The sequence below is a fragment of the Takifugu rubripes genome, chromosome 19, assembly GCF_901000725.2.
Source record: "Takifugu rubripes chromosome 19, fTakRub1.2, whole genome shotgun sequence".
In the NCBI taxonomy this organism is placed as follows: domain Eukaryota; kingdom Metazoa; phylum Chordata; class Actinopteri; order Tetraodontiformes; family Tetraodontidae; genus Takifugu; species Takifugu rubripes.
Window position 1 is genome coordinate 10,309,838 of NC_042303.1, and position 19,609 is coordinate 10,329,446.

At 45.0% G+C, this 19,609-nt stretch overlaps 2 protein-coding genes across 2 annotated transcripts in view; both read right to left on the reverse strand.

The window, feature by feature from the left end:
- Positions 1–1,012: 1,012 nt before the first annotated feature.
- Positions 1,013–5,354, reverse strand: tmem51b (transmembrane protein 51b). The gene is made up of 3 exons (XM_003973394.3): positions 4,986–5,354; positions 2,519–2,936; positions 1,013–2,244 (listed from the first exon to the last, which is right to left on the reverse strand). Exons 2-3 carry the CDS (start codon positions 2,932–2,934, stop codon positions 1,797–1,799), a joined length of 864 nt encoding a protein of 287 aa, XP_003973443.1. The 5' UTR covers positions 2,935–2,936; positions 4,986–5,354; the 3' UTR covers positions 1,013–1,796.
- Positions 5,355–6,966: 1,612 nt separating this feature from the next.
- The window catches only part of kaznb (kazrin, periplakin interacting protein b), a 67,461-nt gene continuing 54,818 nt past the window's right edge, over positions 6,967–19,609 (reverse strand). The window contains exons 6-18 of the mRNA XM_011613979.2: positions 15,485–15,676; positions 13,679–13,815; positions 13,432–13,602; positions 12,954–13,134; positions 12,656–12,789; positions 11,920–12,043; positions 9,545–9,735; positions 9,340–9,458; positions 8,941–9,172; positions 8,662–8,763; positions 8,350–8,516; positions 8,085–8,175; positions 6,967–7,570 (exon numbers count right to left, since the gene is read on the reverse strand). Coding sequence (XP_011612281.2) covers positions 7,409–7,570; positions 8,085–8,175; positions 8,350–8,516; positions 8,662–8,763; positions 8,941–9,172; positions 9,340–9,458; positions 9,545–9,735; positions 11,920–12,043; positions 12,656–12,789; positions 12,954–13,134; positions 13,432–13,602; positions 13,679–13,815; positions 15,485–15,676 — 2,003 coding nt within the window. The 3' untranslated portion in view covers positions 6,967–7,408. The remainder of the gene's footprint in view (positions 7,571–8,084; positions 8,176–8,349; positions 8,517–8,661; positions 8,764–8,940; positions 9,173–9,339; positions 9,459–9,544; positions 9,736–11,919; positions 12,044–12,655; positions 12,790–12,953; positions 13,135–13,431; positions 13,603–13,678; positions 13,816–15,484; positions 15,677–19,609) is intronic.

Consider the following 19,609-nt stretch of genomic DNA (forward strand, 5'->3'; position numbering starts at 1 on the left):
CATTAAGAGTCTCCACGAACACGCGAATTTAAACGAGAGCTTCCAGATATTGTTTAAGGTAACTCCTGTAATAACCTTTTTGTCTTGAGTACATATTTGAGGACCCTAAAGGCGACTCCAGCGGAGTCTGAGAGGGAAAACTTGTGTTTGCGCGCCCGTTTAACGCGACATTTATTTAAGAGCTTAAGGATAGTCGCGTCCCACGTCTCAGACTAAACATACAAGCGTCTTTGCGCTGTCAAACATGATAAAATGGATCAAACGACCAACCAGCAGCCCGAGCAAATAGCCTACGACACACTTAAATGTAACGCCGCACTTTTAATATCTTAAGGAGAAACTTTCTGATATTGATTTACACTTTTAGCAAAGCGATAATTATTTTTCCAAACTATCAAATTATTGCAAAGCTTTTATATCTAAGTGGAGACGGTATCATTGGTTTGTTGCAGCGTTATTACCGTGGTAACAGACCAGACTATAAAGTCAAAATATCATTCTATTTTTACATATTAGATAAGACATGGAAAGTGTGTGATGTATTTACAAGCGTCACACATCATTAAGAATAATGTTGCTATGGCCTCCATTCGTAACTAAATGCCTTTCCACTAAAATCTAACTAAATCAAATAACGAACATCATCATGCAATTTAATAACAATTACTTTCTTTAAAGCACAGTTGATCTGTAAAAATAACACCTGGATGTGGTGATTACAGTAAATCTAATAATCATGTACCACTCTTGCCCGCTGGGGGCGCTAAACAATAATGACTTAATTTATTTACATTTTCTTTTAACGCCGCTTATTACGGGGTCACAGGGGTGCTGTAATCTAATCCGGAAATGGGTGGAGGCGGGGCAGTTATACACCCTATGCAGGGTCAGCAGGACACACACACACAAACACACACACATGCACAGACAAGTTAAGATCCTCTGGTCAACCTCATGTGCATGTGTTTCGACTGTCTCACCCTTGTCATGGCCAAAAAATAAGGCAGCAAACATTTACAGTTTGATTTTATTAACTTCTGCATACAAAAACAGTGAGTTCTTCAGATAAACAACTCTAAATCTAACAAAACAGACCACAATCAAATTTCTGCGTTTGGCACCAGCGCGTGGTGGAACTCGACATTTTATTTGGTTGTTTTCATGACGACAATGGTTTATACAGCTCTTGAAATGATTTTCATTGCGGTTGGTAAAAACAAAATCGAGATGTACATCCCAAATAAAACAAACATTTATTTGCCACAAACATTACAACACTTTTAAAACCATATAGCAAAAGCATTCTCAGATTACCATACACAAAACACCAGATTTCTCCTGGTTTGCTGGGGACACACATTCCCAGTATTCTCCAGATCACACCGATCTTCACAGAGCTTCGAAAAGCATTTCACAAATGAGAACAGACAGAGTGTCTCCACAGTTTCTTTAAGTATAACACATGTTGATACAATTTTAAAATCTGCATAAATATTTACCCTCATGGCTTAAAGCTTCCTACAGCTAAAGTAATCAAAACGTAAGAGTCAATATAACATTTAACAAAATAAACCGTCTGACACGTGACAAGTAGTGTTTGGAACAATGATCCGAGCCTTTCAGAGTTAACTGCTTTAATACAGAATAAATATGCCAATCAGACGACCCGTCAGTGGACAGCCAGAGTGTTAGAATCATTTCTGGAGTGAGCGTACCTGGCCTCCATCCCAGCCTCAGTGGACTTCCTGAATGCTACCCTTTATATCCCTTTATATGGGGAACAGATGGAAGAAAATCTACTCAAATTCAGGCGTCTTGTTGTCATACTGGGGCGGCGGGGTGATGGGTTCAATGGTGACTGGGTTCTGGGTGGGGCTGCGGATCTGGAGGCGGAAATCCTTCAGGTGCAGTTTGTCCGACTTTATCCTCCTCACGCGGAGGGGCCGCAGCAAGCGGCTGGCCCGGCTGCTGCTGCGGGCGGGCACGCTGGGGGTGGGCACGGGCCCGGGGGCCGGGGGCCCCTCGGTGGCCTGAGCCGGGGCTGACGTGCCGTCGGCGAGATGCGAGTTCTCGGTATGGTTGTTGGCGGGAACCGCCCCCTCGTTCTCCACGGCGGCAATGATGTCCTCATAGGACGGCAGCTGGGAGGTGCTGTGGCGGAGGTTACTCTGGCGGACGGGGAACTCGTCGCTGCCGACGACCTCGTCGTAGCTCGGCACGCTGAACGTCGCAGGCTCCACGGCCCTGATGGGGGGGAGATGTCATTATTCGTTCCATAATATGAACACAAACATACACAACATACACACGTTAAATAAAATTGATTATTTGTGGGTCCACTCATTCTTTACTGCCATTTTTAAAAATGAGAACAAGTAAAGCCATATTTTTCTACACTCCTTTGTTCACCATCTGTCCAGTCTGATCACTTCTTAGTATCGTTAGTGTAAAATGTAAATAAATCGTGTCCTAATGATGTCATCGATAATATCCAGTCTATTTCTCTAAAGTGACTCACGGCTCCTCCTGCTGCCCTGGCAAATTGCTCGCGAGGAGGACTGCGGTCGTCCCCTGGGTGCCTGTGCTGCGGGCCCTCTTGCTCCTCACGCCGAGGCAAATCGATAAAACCAACAAGATCGCCCCGACACCAACCAGCACCATGGCTACTGTGGAGGACTTGGTGGTGTCTGTCTGGTCCTCGTCAGCGTCGTCGTCGTCAGGCACGGTGACGTTTCCGGACGAGGGCGTGGTGGAGCTGCCGAGCGCCTCCCCATCCAAGGGAATGACGGTCCACACGATCATGACGATGCCCAGGGCGATGAGTCCCACTCCGAGAGCGCACAGGGCATAGTGAGTTCCGGAACCGCCGCCGTCTGAGCTGGAGGATCTTCTGGGACGGTTGTTACCGCCACAAATACTCCGGTTAGAACACATCTCTGCAGAGCAAACGGAAATAGGGAGAAAGATGAGGGCAAAACTGGAAATCTGGCGTTCCGTACTGGTTAAAAGGAAATTTAAGAAAGATTATCTGATCTCCTACAAAAATATAGGAACAAGGCTCTTTTCCCTTCTACAATGACCGATGTTTAATTAAAGATATTGCTAAATGACAGCATTTAAGATCAAATCAATGCAACCGTGCTGGAAGTTGGGATTTTACACTCTTCCAGTAGCACCAGTGGGACACAAGATGTTAATGGGAAAGCAGGTGGCAGGTCCACATGTCTCAACATGACAGACTCATGCAGGAATGAGTCATGCTGGAGGAACGCACTGGCTCAAAAATCAGTCACATCACGAAGAAAGCAGTCGTTAGCAAAGCCCGAACCCTCACAATCAATGTGAAAGGCACGTGGGCGGGACTTTTCCTGTATGGCACTTTGTTCTGTTTTGGTGAAGGTCGAGCTAACATTATGGATAAACCAAAAACGATGGAACGCTGGCAGTAAAATCCCAGCGTTTGCTCAGCAACAGTGGGCGTGCTGTGCAACGTTCATGCATGGCTACATCATTATTTGAGCAGTTGTTGCGAGCTCGGTACATAGCCTGTAAAACAGCTCATTTTAGACAAGTCACTTAACACTTAGCAAGGCAAATAGGTCTGTTTTAATGCCATTTACACAAAAATTCTAGCTCAGGGACAGATAATCCTCTCCTGTCTTGTCTGTGAGCACTCCTATTTAAGCTCAGAAAGCCAAGGAGATCCCGAGTCCCCTTCCCACTGATGTCACCACGAAGCTGATAAATTGCGTTTTCTCATGTATTGTACAGAAAATACGACAAAGTCAATGATACAGTTTGATGAAAAATAATTATTTTTCCACATTTGATACATAAATACAATCTACAGCTGACGACAGACGACAGGATGCCTGGCAGCCATAAACCATGCAAACAAGGCGGAGTGTGCACTCACAGTTCACCGGCCTTGCTCTCTGCCATCACAATCTCTCAGCTGCTTTTTAGGGTTTTTATCCACTGGCAGCCAGAGAAACATCCTTGTATCACCAGTTTATCCAGCTAACTTGAAGCGGGATGCGGCCACAACAGCAGCATTTCACCCACCAATGACACTGCCCGGCAACCACTTCAGAAAATGGTGGTAAAGCTGAGTGAAATGGCTACAACCGCATATGAAAGCCACAACTCTACACTTTCAGTAAATCCCGATTGTTTCGGTTAAATGAGTGGTGGACCTGAAAGTATTATTACATTTTTATAACCACCGTCCCAATAATTAGAACTGACTGTCAAAGGCAGCTGTGGCAGATTCATTGGTATTAGCCGCTGCAGTAAGACCATAATTTCAGGTATAAGAGTCATTACAGAAAAAAAAAAAGGAGAAAAAAATAAAAGATCATTCCAAAAATGCATGCATAAGATACAGTAATTTAGTTGTAAATGAATAAGTAATAATTCTGGCAGCGAACGACCGTAACACAACATTGAAATGACCAGAATATCCCATTACTGCCAATAACACCTGTCCTTCCACCTCCATTATCACTGAGACCTGAACTACACAGTTTTTATTGAGATCATTATCAAATTCTGTATAATTTAAAACTACCCTGTAACTGGATCTGCAAGGTAAAGGTAACATGCACACACCAACTAGGCTGAGAGCCCCCACCCACTGGGAAAAAAAGGAATGTTTCCTTCCCACAGGTGGAAGGCCTTCACCTGTAGGATCCATGGGTGTGACCTGCTGCCACACACACGTCATGTAACATCCCCACAATCACGGGACTAACCCCTGCATGTGCTTTTAATCTGAACACGGAAGGCTAAAAGTGCATGAATGAGCCACGCTTTCACTTCTCCAACACGTAGGCTGGAAGCGTGGAGGAGGGACGACCTGCCCCCCCCCCCCCCCCAATTAAAGGAGCTCTTTATCTAGTCTGATAAAACACACACTCACAATAAGGCGAGATCATTTATCTCCAAAGACTCCCCCGAAGGAGCTGATCGGGGAGCGGCCTCACCTTTTCACGGTGTCAGTGTCCAAGGACTTCCCTCTTCATCGGTGAGTTACCTGAAGCACGCAGGTGTTTTCAGGAAGACCCGGGGGAGGAACAGACAAGCATAAAACGCACCGGCGCGAAAAACGCGACGTCCTGATCCACGCACGTAAACCACGCAGTCTTTATTTACAATATTCGGAAGAACAGATAATAAAGGAATTGAAACAGAACTTAGTTAAAATGTTAAGTTAGGCGTCCGAAGACTCGACTGGAGCGCTACTGTGATTTCCGCGCGGTCCTACAGCCGCCCGATCTACTTCCGCCGCAGACCGGAAATAGATTCCACAAAGGAAATCCAGTCAAGACATGACAATAACATTGGAATAATATGTAATTAAAATACACCCCTGTAGAATTATAAAAACATACCTCAATACAATATAATTCTTTACAATTAAGAAGTAAAGTATGCTATTTGTATATTATATTCATAATTAGATGCTCCAGTCAGATTTTTTTTGTTAACCAAATAACATGAAAAGTATATCTTCCAAAGATTTGATTCTCCAAAGTTCAAAGCCACGGTACTTTTAATCATACAATCTACTGTGTTATCTAATCTTGTATTACAACTGCCATATACACTACACTATGGGTCACAATATGCAGGGGAAACGGCCTGCATGACAGAGGCCTGTGCTCGGTGGTTGTTGTTGTTAAGAAAATATTCCTTAGTAATTGATTTTATTAACTTTTAAGACTTTTTTTTTTATCATTCGAATCGAATCGCATTTAGTGTCACCACAGGGTGAATCATGATTTCAGGTCTGTGTGTCATTCAGGCACCAAGTATTCAGAGTAGATATTTTCTACAGGATATTAAACTATAGACCAATATGTAAACTTTCTGCGGATGGTATTCAGTCTAGTATTTAAACAAAACACTTAAACATACTTCTGAATTTATTGTAAATTTGCAAAACATACAAATAATTGGGCTCTTATGTTTCTTTTTTCTGGAAATATGGACTGAACCAACCCAAATGTCAATTTAGCTTGCTGCAAAGCTGCAGAGGGTGACACGGGTATGTGTCGTTTCAGCACGCGTGGTTTCAGTCTTACGTTTCTCCACACAAGTTCCAACAGGTCTTCCTGCTCCATCAACGAGTCTGTCGAGGACGGAGGCGACGCCCAGAGAGTGACAGACAAACCTTTTTTCTGTTTGGTTTAACATCCGGCTTGCAGCTGTGAGACAGTTCAGCTCACATGTGTGTTTTCATTCTCGTGAACAGGAAAGTTGACTTAAACTTCTGTAGTAAAAAATGAACTATATAAAATATGCAAATATGAGTTCCTTCAGGGTGTTCACATTACAATGTGACAGAACTGCTTGAATGGTGTTGGAAATTATGACTATGATAATTTCATTTTGACAACGTTGACAATATGACAGTTTTGACAGTTTGACACTAATGATTCATTTTGTACTATGTGACAATAACGATAGTTGACAGGATGACTGCATACTGTCTAAACACACACATTTATTGCTGCTCCATTCTCTCAGGACATTAACCAGTCTGGGTTATACACACGCAACTGTCTTTAAGTTTATTTGTAAATTCAGAGCCACTTTCCAAAATTATGTCCCCTTTCCTTTAGATGAAAAGACACATTTTATTTTAAAACTGAAACAATTTGATATAGTTAATAAATCAAACTCAACGCTTAATTTAATTTCATTCAATTTCATTCGTGTAATCAATCAGCACATAATCAATTGTCTGTTGGATTATATAACGTCTTTATGAAAATAAGAACAATAAAGATTGTTAATAAACATCACTGCTGGAGCTTCAGTTCTGTCTGTCTGTCTGTCTGTCTGTCTGTCTGTCTGTCTGTCTGTCTGTCTGTCATGCAAATATAATATAATATAATATAATATAATATAATATAATATAATATAATATAATATAATATAATATATTTTACATACAAAAATGGCTTAAATTGAAGTCTATAATATGAAGAACAACAATAATCCGGATACGTTTATGGAAAGGTGCTGAAACGTCACATCTCTTGGGTAGCCAGGACAGGTCAATCTCCTAAACTCTAAAAATAGCTTTTAATGAATTGAATTTTGGTGAACTGATTAATTAATTATTAAATAAAAATGTGACCGTGAGATTTCTTTCGTGTAAGGCATCGAGAAAGATCAATACGCATCATATTGATAAATCATCCACAGATGGTTTATCAATACACCTTCTGCCATGCTGCTTTTTACCAAAACAGTAATATGTTGAATCGGTTTAATAAAGTGAATTGATCGTAAACCGCTTTAACGTAACTAGCAGCAGTGTTGCAGATCACCCGCCGCAGTAAAGAGTCACAATACAATAATAATGTAAACAATTGGAGCAATGCGGGCGGAGGTCACTTCAGATGTTGGTGATTTCAACACTCTTGTATGTGTGCACGGGGCTGCCTTTAGCCCGAGGGATGGCCTGAACTCTGGCCTCTCTGGGCAGAGAGCTGCAGCTGCTCTGGAAGCTCTGGCCTCGCTCCACAAACTGGCTGTTTCTGCGGAACCTCAGAGGACTCTAGAAAAGAAAAACACAACCACAAATCACTATTGCTTTTTGAGAAAGTCCAACGTTAGGCTGAAAATATCCAGTGTGCTGGTCTTCATGATATTTTCATCCCCATAGAAAACAGAGTTTTGTAGAATTTTGGTTAAATCTACTGACCTTCTGTACAAATGTGGTAGCTCCTAAAATCCAAACTACAATATAAATCTTCCAAAACCCTCTCGACATCCTATTTGATGGCTCCACACCAGTGATACTTTATTCTAGTCACTGGAATAAAGGGTTCTGCATAGCCATCATTAATGTTATGAACCGTGTCCCTCAAGGCTGGTTGCTTGGTCCTCTTATTAGTTATTTATCTGAGCATTATAACAGCTACACAGAACACAACCATTCATGTCACCAGTCAAATAAAAAGGTTTTCCAGTCAAATACCAGTTGCTTCCACAGTCCTCGGTTCATTGAAAGGTCATGCCAATGTTGATCCATCATTTACTTACGCGCAACCCTGGGTGTTTGACTTTACCTTAGAGAATGTTTTGACTCTGTCCTCAGAAAAGCGGTTAACAGCCAGAAGTGATGTGGAACTGTAAACTTCACTGTTCTGAGCTGTACTTCTGGGCATGAGAGGAGGAACAGAACATTTGAGTCCATCTGCATAACGTTATATGTGTGATTAAAGTTATTTTGAGCTTAAATAACTGTAGGTGAAGGTGTTTTAAATATTGATGAGCAGCAGGGCTTTTACGTTAGGGAGGAGGGGAGAGCTCGGCTGGCCGCTGCACTCGTACCTGTGCAGGATGGATAATGACTTCATCTCCTCGTACAGGTGCTGATGCAGCATGTGTTTGTTAGTGGGGATCCCCAGAGCTTTAGCCAGGGCGTCTGTGTCAAAGGATGGATCCAGAGCCAGCAGCGCCCCATGAATCCCTTTACCCTGGAGCTTGTCTGCAAACTCCTGAGGAACACAAAGTCTTTTTTAAGTCCATGTGATTCTCTTCTTTTGCGTTCGCTCAACGAGGCAGTGGTTGTTTTTTTGAGGGTGTCTCTGACTGCTTATCTGCTGAGAAAAACAGAACAGTCACCGCTGACCTCCCACCCACCTTCAGGTCTATATCTTTAATCCACTTGATTACTCTGTGACTTGTCCAAACAAGGGGGTCCCAGTTCTGATGTTCGCACTTGGCCCGCCGGGCCTGCAGAGCCTGTGAAAACACAAAAATAGGAGATAACCAAGGCAGCGACACAGGAAGAGGTTAGGGAAGGAAGAGTGCCTGCTGAGATAATGCAGTGGTGAGGGACTCCTGCTCAGGCCCACTGTAACAGACATCACATGGAGTTTCTCCAGTGTGCCCGACTCAAGGCCTCGCATATGAACTCACCTCTCTATCGAAGCTGACGATCTGCAGGAGCTGGATCCCAAGCAGCAGACTGGTCTGGTGGTTCTGGTCGCTGATGTTGAGGAACTGCTCAAGGTCGCGGTGGCCCAGGGAGTTCAGCACCCGTCCGTCCACTAGATGAGTCTGGAACGTCTGGGAGTACTGAGGCAGCCCCACATCACTTAGCCATGATGTGGCAACCCAGTGATGGTCCAGCTCAGAGGCCTTTGATAGTCTGGGTGATGATTTAGACAGCAGCGATCAGCAGAGGTAAAATTACTTTTAGTTTAGTAATTACTAGTAAATACAGAAAAGATAGCCTCGTCTTTATTGCCTAAATAAAACACATTGTACACAACATTACACCAAGTTTGTGGAAGGGTCCTGTTAGATGCTGCTCACTTTTGATCCCCTTCAGCTCTCCTGTAATCCTCAATGGCCAGTCTTAGTTTCCTGCGATGGATGGGGTGGGTGATGCCCAGACCCAACTCCAAATCCTCATCTGTCAGACCCAGCAGCACCTGAAGACCAGAGATCCGCTCCTCTTTTACAACAACATCTAAATACACATCAGCTAAGTGGCGACAGGGCCTCGTGGTGCATGTACCTTGCCACTTTTGACATTTTCGGAGCAAGCGCGGAGGTACATGGGCATTCCCATAACAACTTCCAGCCAGGCCTGGACAGCACCTGCCCTCCACAGCGACATGCGCATGTTTCGAGTGAGCTCAGCCTGCTGGAGGTGGTCCAACTGCTCCTCTCCATCAGACAAGCTCTGCTGTGTAAGGCTGTCAGTGTCTGCATTGGTCAGATTACAGTGTGGCATGCAGGAAGGGATTGAGGATCAGAGGGACACAGAAATCAAAAAGACATGTCTGATCTGCAGAGACATCGACATAAGAACCCTTGATGTTTGCATCATAATGTGCACCTGAATATCTGAGACTCCAAGAAAAATATAGAAGCCTGTAGATGCTGTCTGTGCCTGGAATACTAGTAGTTGAAAAGGAGGAAAAATCTAATCAGTAATGCTAAAGACGGACATCTTTATCTTTCTCCAAGTTGAGAGTTTTTGCTGTGTTTTTATATTTGAATGATGCTTGTTAATGGGTGGGGTTACACACTCTGACCACTAGATGGAGCTACAACAACTCACTAAACCTGCAAATAAAAAAGTCGAGTTTTAACTTTTGGGGAAAACTTAACAATAGAGATCATTTTCAAGATAATCATGTGTATTTAAAGCCGAAATTAAATAAATACTAAAATCATTTTATTGACATTCATTGCAGTGACCTGGACCTAGTGAGTGGTTATGAAGTATTAAAACCTGTCAGCGGCTACCAGATGATCATGTAGGATAGTGTTAGAGACACAGGGATTTTTCATAAAACACCCCACCTCTGCACCTCTTAGACAACTATGATTCACACTAAACTGAAGAATCCAGGCAGAGCTGTGTGTTATCTCATTTGTTCTCAAGTAAATAAATAAAACGTTCCATGTGACGGCTACATCTTTCATACACCCTTGCTGCATCAATGACAATAACTTGAATTTGTCGGATGGATGGGAGTGATATGAATAATCCCCGGAGCAGATAAACAGACAGTTGGTAATCACAGATGAGGAGTTACTCACTGTCAGGAGAGAGCTGCCATTAGAAATGGCAGGAGGACAGACACTGGGACTCAGGAACAAGACTACTCATGGAACAGAAAACTAACACAAAAGATGCATTCAGTTACTGGTTTTTATTTTTAAAATAAGATTTTATTTCAATTATAATTCATTTGGAAAAATGCTTCTCCCTATCTTGCTGCAACATGTGTGGCAGATAAATATTCAAAGTTAACTCTTATCTTCTCTTTTTAAAATAAAATACCTCAATATATTTTATGGAACATCTCCTAAATTACAAACCATTTAGCATAGAACTATCGGTGCCACGGCTGCAAAAAATGGGGAGGAATTTTACAAAGAAGGCAAATAAAGTCTAAGGGGAAAAGAAGGGCTCCACATTCTATGGATGCAGGTGGAGGTAAGTCACTGAGGGGAAAGGCAACACAGGAGAAAGTGTGGTGGTGATTCATATCTGCTTGGTGATGGACAGCTGACACAGAGGGATCATGCATGTTTTTCACGGGTTGGCACACGTTAGTCAGGCTAGTTCTCAGTAACAAACGTGTCAGTCGTGAACAATGCTAGCAGGCTAGCAGCGCAAACGGTGACAGAATGACGTGGGCAGTTTCTGAAGATGAGCTATTAAACTTTGGCACTCGCACATGGGTTCCGCAGCAGGTGTGACGCGTGTGTGTGTCTGCGTATGGGCTTCAAAACTGGCAGATTAATCGTTCATCATAAAAAATAGGACATTCTGGGATGAGGAGGTCTTAAACATGTCTTCACATCAACTATTTTCACATCAACATTAAACTTTCACCAATTTTTGTTCTATTTTAGGGTGAAGAATCTTAGGAAAGAATAATAAGTCATGGCCATGTAGGAGAGGTGATGCTGCAAAGCATTAAAAAGGTAATGTTGACAAAAAGGCAAATGATATTTACAGTAAAAACACTAGATTCACAACTATTTACATATGAACAGCAGTCTTTCAAGTCTCCAGTTATTAAAAAGCATTAAGACATTTGAAGATAATACAACATAGACATTTCTACACACAATATAACCCCGTGTATATATTTATATGCATGTAGACATATATACATATATGTGTACACTTATAAATATATAACTCATTTACAAACATACAGTTTAAGGGGAACATACTTTACATTTGTGGATTTTAGCCCCTTCCCCTCTGCAGATACACACACACACACACACACACACACACACACACACACACACACACACACACACACACACACACACACACACACACACACACACACACACACACACACACACACCATCACCAGTCGGCATCTTCCTCTATGTAATAATCGGGAGTGGCTGTACCATCAAACAGGCCGGGGTCCAGTGATTTGCGCTGCTTGCCCCGGGTAAACACCCGTGACAGGGATCCCAGAGTCATCTTCTCCTTCTTCTTCTTACGTTTCTGGTCCTCCAGGTCCTCCATAGACTGAGCAGGGTAAGGGAGACAGGCAGCTCAGGTTTGTCATTTTATTAAAGCAGCAGGTTGACATTTTTGAGTCATGCTGTCGCACATTGTGACTCAGAGTTTGATGAGAAGTTTGGTGAGAAACGGTTCTGTTGGCATTTGAAACCAGTGGCCACCTGGCCTGCAAATATGGGCCGTTTATGTAAAAAACAAAACCCTGAAACAGCAATTTTACACGCTGGTTGGAGACATGCAGAATGGAAGAAAATGTCTCCCTATTTATTGGAGTTAATTGGAGAGATGACGCCATTGTGCCACAAACATCTTGTGAACTTACTTTGTATTAAGTCTAAAATGCAACCCAAAGTGTTTTGGGGTTATTTTAGCAGTGCCAGGTTTGCAGTTTCGGCCCAATATCTTCATCTCTACCTCTGAGCACAGCAGCAATTGAGCATCGCTTCCAAAAATGTTGGCCTGCTTTCACACAAAATGAACATCACAACCATCACCGAGCAAGAGAGCAGCCAGGAGGGAGACGTAGACGCAGACAGAAGGAAACGGGCACACGGGGAGCTACTCATGGGAAAGTGTGGAGGCGTGATTACTTGGTCCGGGGGGCCAGGCAGCTCTTACATTGCAGAGGGAGTGGGTCCGGTGACGAGGTGAGTTGATGTCGCTAGGCGTCGAAGAGCGGTCCCCATCGGCGGCCGAGGCGTCGGAGATGACGGAGGGCTGGCGAGAGTGACAAGGGCTTATCCTGACCACAGCTGGATGTCACACACACACACACCAACAAACACGAATATCCACACATGTTGAGAAATGCCCACAGTTAGCATGAGAAACCGTTGGAAGCCCCCTGTTAGTCGTTCAAAGCCACACCAAGCAGCCTGGACACTGAGAGGTGGCTCGGACGCGTATGGTCACCTACCCTGTCTGTCTGTTGTGTGTCCGTGGTACAACGTCTGCTGACTCTGGCGGATGGCGGCGGTGAGCGGCAGGTCAGCTTGCATCACCCACTCCTGACTGCCGTTCACCACCGGCTCCGTGGGCATGGCCACCGAGTGGCGCTTTGGTACATCTTTAGTCAGAGTGGCCAGAGACTGCTTGGCCTGGAAACATGAAAGAGAGCATTATCACACCAAAATGAGGCCTTCAAAATAACCCCATGACTGAGGGTTATTGGGCAGACCCCCGTTCATGAAAGCAAACTCCTACAAACGGACGTTGATTCCCTGTTTATGTGAATATACAGTGACACCTGATCTGTGATGCTGCTTGTTGAGAGCATCTGTCGCACACAGACAGCTGCATCCTTCAGGAGCACATAAACAGGCCTGGATTTGACCTGAAAGCCCAACAGCAACATTGTAAACACCCCCCATGTGGGGTTTATTGCGGCCTCTCACCATGGTGAGCTCGGCCTCCAGCTCTTTGACCCGGTTCTCCTTCATGTCCATCTGAGCTCGCAGGATGTTGACTTGCTCCGTGGCTTCTTTGGTCTGCCTCCTCAGGTCCCACTTCTCCCTCTCCAGCATGTCCTTCTCCTTTGCCAGTGCTTTCACCGCATCCTCGCTCTCCTGAAGAACACACGACCGCGACGCTCAGCTGAGCCATCGGCACATGGACGCGTTCGTGGGCCTGGGTTGATTTTACCTTTCGGTGCTGGTCGTAGTTGCGTATGAACTCCCGCAGTTGCTCCTCTCTGCTCTCCAGCGTCGTGTACAGCTGCTGCATCTGACTGGCCAGGTCAGTTTTCTCCACTTTAAGGCGCTTGCGGTCTGCTTTCATAGCTGCAACACACACACACACACACACACGCACACACACACACACACACACACACACACACACACACACACACACACACACACACAGGGCTTTTTAACACTGAACTCTGCTGCTAAAATCCATTACAAGTTCCAGGAATCAGCCGCTGGGCGGCGCTATTCCTTCTCTTAATGAGAATTTAACAATGGTGATGTGAACTGATAAGGATAAGGTGTCAGGGATTTAAAGGTGGAGCCCATGCCGTTGGCGTGTGAGGGCGTTTCAGCCCTGATGTGAGCACAGTGCAGCAGTCTCTCTCCTCAGAGACCCGACAGGGAGGCAAAGGCTGAAACTTGTCACCGGCGTTCATCAGCATTCCTTCCGTCGGCCCCTTCATATTTTACATGCGCGCTTCAAACCTGTTTTACGACAGTTACACAACCATGACTGAGAGCGGAGAGGGAAGCTGTGTGAAGCAATCAAAGCCGCTTTGCTCAGTTCACCACCACCTTTTTATTCTATGAATAATTAACAAACCTGTTGTTAAATGTTGCCTCTCAGAAGCTCTTTTGCTTTTCCCTGATTTCTTCTCCTCCGAGAAATAAAAACAATCAAATGCAACACGACGGCGCTCTAATCTGCATCAGCATGTGCTGCTGACGGAGGCTCTTGAGCTCAGGCGGGGGCCACACCCGTTCAGTAAGGACACACGGGCCCCCTGCTGCAGGTCCACTAGAGTCTTGTGAACAAATCACAGTGGTCACAGATAGACCCTCTAATAGATCATTATTTCACATCCTCACTGCATCAAGCTTTGTGGTGCAGCTAGGCCCTTCTTTGGGGGGGATCAAACACAACTGACACCCTGGACCGCATCCCTCTGAAGACGTCTTCATGCCTTCAGTATTTTTTTAACTGTTCCTGGAGCTGCTCTGTGGACGTGTAAGGACTCGCTGTCAGGTCCATACACAGAGTTACACAATGAAACAATGGGGTATCATTATTCTCTGCATGTGTGTGTCTGTGTGTGTGTTTGTTGTGTATATTTGTGTATGTAGGAGCTGATGAGTCTGGCATCCAAAGAGAACCCATGGCACAGCCTCGGTGTGAATAATACACACACACACACACACACACACACACACACACACACACACACACACACACACACACACACACACACACACACACACACACACACACACACACACACACACACACACACACACACCGGCTTCTGAGGTCATTGGAGAAGGTCGGCTTTGACAACATTTAGCAGATGAGCCGTTCTCGTCTAGATATGTTCTTGGCCTCAAATATTCCTGCAAAAATCCTGTATTTCGCTCACGTGCTGCACGTCTGGTGGATTCTAAAAAGGATGAGGTTATCTGAAACGATCTAAGGATGAATTGACTTTTTTTTTGTTTTTGAGCCGTCCTTCGAGTGAATCTCATTGACGATGAGACGTGATCTTCTCGAGCGCCGGGTCGCAGCAGCCTTCCCGCACTCACTGTTCTTTACTGTTGATAATAAAAATGATCATAACTGTTCTGTATTATCCCCACGTGTGTCTCAAAGTCAAATATCCGCCAGAGGAGGAGGCTTTTGAAAGACAAACGTGCCCTTTTCGCTCCATTACTGTGCCTCTCACAGAGAAGGAGGGCGATCACGTGACCCGTGCTGGCTCCTGACCTTGTAACGCCTCCTTGGCCCGGTCCAGTTCCTGCTCCTTTTCTCCCAGCTGCACGCGGAGCTCCGTGGCCGAGAGCAGATCGGCGGAACAGCCTCCCCGGGACTCCTCCAGGTCCTTGCTCAGCATGTCCTTCATCTGCCTGAGCAGGTGGACCTCCTCCTGAAGCTGGGCCACCTCCTCATGCAGCAAGACTGAAAGAGAAAGTGCGTGGAATTCAGAACATGCAGAGAGGGAACACGTTACATAAGGAGGCCGAGAGGAAAAAGCGAGCGGTTCAGGTAACTGGAGGGAAAAAAGCAGCAGGGTATCTGGAGCAAAGGTGCTCGGGTGTGTTCGAGGAGAGCCGAGAATTCAAGTTCACCACAAGAGTCTGGAGCCATCAGACAAACAAAGACAGGGAACATGCAGAGGTGAGCTGAGACGAGGCGAGGACGTACGCGTGTAGAACAGCGTAGCGCCTGCCCATGGCGGAAGGCCCGTTACACAAGGGCCCAATGGGACTAATGTCATCCACGAGCAGCTCAGAAGTTCTGACGCGCTACAATATCTGCCGAGAGCCCCCGGAGGAGACATTCTTAATTCAGCGGCGAGAAACCTCCGCATGCCTCCATATCAGAAAAAATAAACGTGGTCTGGGGACCCACAGGACTTCGGGAGGGAGGGAGGTGACACTTTCTCACTGAAATATCAACATGTGTATAGTTTCATGCTTATGTTTCTCGAAATATCCCAAATCTAGACACTTTAAGATTCCTAAACATGTTATTAAGTGTTAATAAAGCCAGGCTGTGACACGTCTGCACGACAACTCATTCCATGCTTCAATACTCTAGTGCAACTATACTGTGTGCGTCTGTGTGTAAGTGTGAGTGAGTGAGTGAGTGAGTGAGTGAGTGAGTGAGTGAGTGAGTGAGTGAGCGAGCGAGCGAGCGAGTGGCAGGAGAGAGAAGGTGCTGCTGCAGCTCTGATAAAGCTCCGTCCCACCAAGCGGCTCAGTGTTGCATGTGACAAAAGCCTGTGTATCTCCACAGAGAACATTCCACTGTTTACCTGCAGACTCTCCTCCAGCTGTGCAGGAATATGAGCTACCCCCCCCCCTCCTTTCTGGACAGAAATATTTGCTTTTTGAAGCCATTTTGGTTAAACTCCACTTAGCAGTTAGCTGTTAGCGCTTGAGATCTAGACACACACGTGTGAACATATAGTCTCAGAATGATTCTTTAAAGACCATTGAGATGCCAGAGTGCATCTGTGATGTCTGTGCTGCCACAGTGTGGCCTCTCTGATCTCCACAGTCTGCCCCCCCCCCCCCAGTCTGACCCCAGTGTGGCTCTCTGGTGAGCTCATCTGAGATTGCCACACATCCCTTGAAAATTGGAATTGTCCTGCGTTTAGAACACAGTAAGCATCCCTTGTTGGACGCACTTTGTGTTGCGTTGAAGGATCACATTATTTTTTATTTTATATCCAATTTATTCCTGGGCCTCCAGCTCTGTGACTAATGAGCTGACAGCAACCTCACACACCAGTACGACGATATCGAATCCGGCTCGCCTCACTAGTGCAGGGACTGCCGCAAAAAATACAGATTTTAATGGGAAAAGGGAAGAGGGCGTCCTGGGAAGAGGGCGTCGGTCTATGTTAGGGTTCTGGTAATTTTCTTATTTTATACTAAAAAAAAATAAACTGGCATCACTCAAAAACATGCACCTGATTAAATTCAGGTTATAGTCAAACGTTTAGAAAACTGTCATACGTTCAAAAGGTGTCCATTATGTATTCGTGGGGGGTTGTCAATCGTAAACACACGCTTAATCCGCCTCACCAGCCCTGGTCTGTTCAATTATCAAGTTCCATTAGAGTGTCCTTCAAACCCAGCCAGAACCAGGCCATCATGTTTCCCTCACACACACACACACACACACACACACACACACACACACACACACACACACACACACACACACACACACACACACACACACACACACACACACACACACACACACACACGCAGCGAACAGTTGTTACATCATCATTGGGATTATAAGGGTGGAGGCTATACAAGTGGAGGCTGGAAATAATGATCCAAGGCTGCTGAACGACATCCAGGGTTAAAGTGGACTCACATAAGCATCCCTACATCAACTGTGCTGGAATACTTTATTCTTCCAAACTGAATCGGCAAATTGGATAGAAAAATTAGTGTGGGTCTCGAGTGGATCTCTACATTAAACAGCCCTATATTAAACTTCCCCCTTTGAATTAAAAAAAATAAAAAAATATATATATATGAATATAAATATGTTGAGTTTGCAATGGTAAAAAGAATTACTGCTAAAAAGCCTGAATATTTTTGAATATTTTAACCAATGTGGTTTGAGTAAGAGGATAATAGGTTGTTAAAATACTCGACTGGGGGATTTCTTCATGTAAAAACAACCCCCCTCAAAAAGAGCCAAATCCAGTTTTACCTCTTTTCTTGTGGGAAAAGAGGCTGCATTTCATTAAACGAGATTTTATACTTCTGGTTAGTTTGTGTTCTGGCTCCTACTGGCCCATCCCCTGATTAAATACATTCCCTTTTCTCTATTTTTCCAATCGTTTAAACCCTGTTTGTGTTTATTAAAGCTCTTTGTCTTTAGACAGGCGCCAGCCACTGGTCGTTTCCATGTTTTTGCGAAACAGAATGATAAACATGGGCTGCTGCGACCATTTGAAGTCCAAATCCGATGACAATCAGCTGAGGCGTTGTCGCTATTTCCACCACGGCCCCTCTGACGCGTCACCTCAGTTTGAGTTTGAGCGCCGCGGTGCTGCTCAGCTCTTCCTGTCAGAGTCGGTGCCAGAGGTGGTAATGCTGCCGTTCCTTCTCCTCTAATCTCTCAGGCATGCGGACTGATGCAACTCTGATTGCACACAAAGTCAACACACACGAAGGAAAACAGTTATTAAAGCACACACTGCGTTTGGAGGCAGACGTGATGGGGATACTGCATTCTGGACTCATGATGAGCTCTATTTTCAGAGCTTAATGGCTTCCTCACACCTTCATTCACCTGTTATAACCAGCTAGTAGTGTCAAATTTTAAATAATTGAACAAAAGCCTATATTCTCTGTCCGATTAATATTATTATTTTTTTGATCTATGCAGAGTCATCTAGCTCCAACGTGCACAGGGGTCTGTACGAGTGTATTGTGTCATATTACCGGAGTTAAATATTTAAATAAGATGCATACATCAGTACTTCTAGATTACATTTCAGGTGTGTATTTACGTTAAGTGCTGCCTGGCGGGTGTGAGCTGAGGTCGGGCTGTGGGGTCTGCTCGGGCTGGTCCGACAACTTTAGCTACCACACGGGTAATATCAGTATTTCAATATTTTCAATATTTGACAGTGTGTGTACATGTGTGCGTCTACAGTATGTGTTGGGACATCCATGTAGCCGTGCACAGAATCGCCGGGACGTCACGGTTTAATGGTGCGCCTCATTAAGTCAGTAAACATCATGCGTAGTTTTTCCTTTAAACGACGCGACAACAAATAAACAAATGCTGCGGCACAACGCTAAAACTGCTTCCGACGCGTGCTGATGGGCGACGGAGCGGCTTCAGATCAAATTGCGGCGTTCGACCGGGCGTCCTGCTTCGCCTGCAAAGGTAAACGTTGCATAAGCGTCAGGCTGCATTGCAGTTTTTTGTGTTGACTCAAACTGTTCGCCCGCCTGAGGGGAAACGAGCCGGCGCAACGGATCCGCGGAAAGCTGCAGCCAACTGACACCGTGTCCAGCAGATCACCCGCAGGGTCACCTGACTGACACCTGAATCTCCCTCCTCCTCCGCACGCCCTGATCACTCCTTCACACGGCTGTTACCATCCCGACTCAAAGAAATCGATGTGTTTTGTGGAGGCAAAGAAGCGCTTGGGTTCATACACGCCACATTATCTAAACAGCTGCGAGGGCAGATTTTGGAAGCATCCACTGATGCTGCTGGATGCACCCGAGATGGTTTAGGAATGAGTGTGTGAGGGCAGCATATGGCGGCTGAGCTCTGGCCGACACTAATTACAGTGTAAAGATCAGTTGGTATTACTTAGGGAGACAAAGCCAGCCTCTTTTT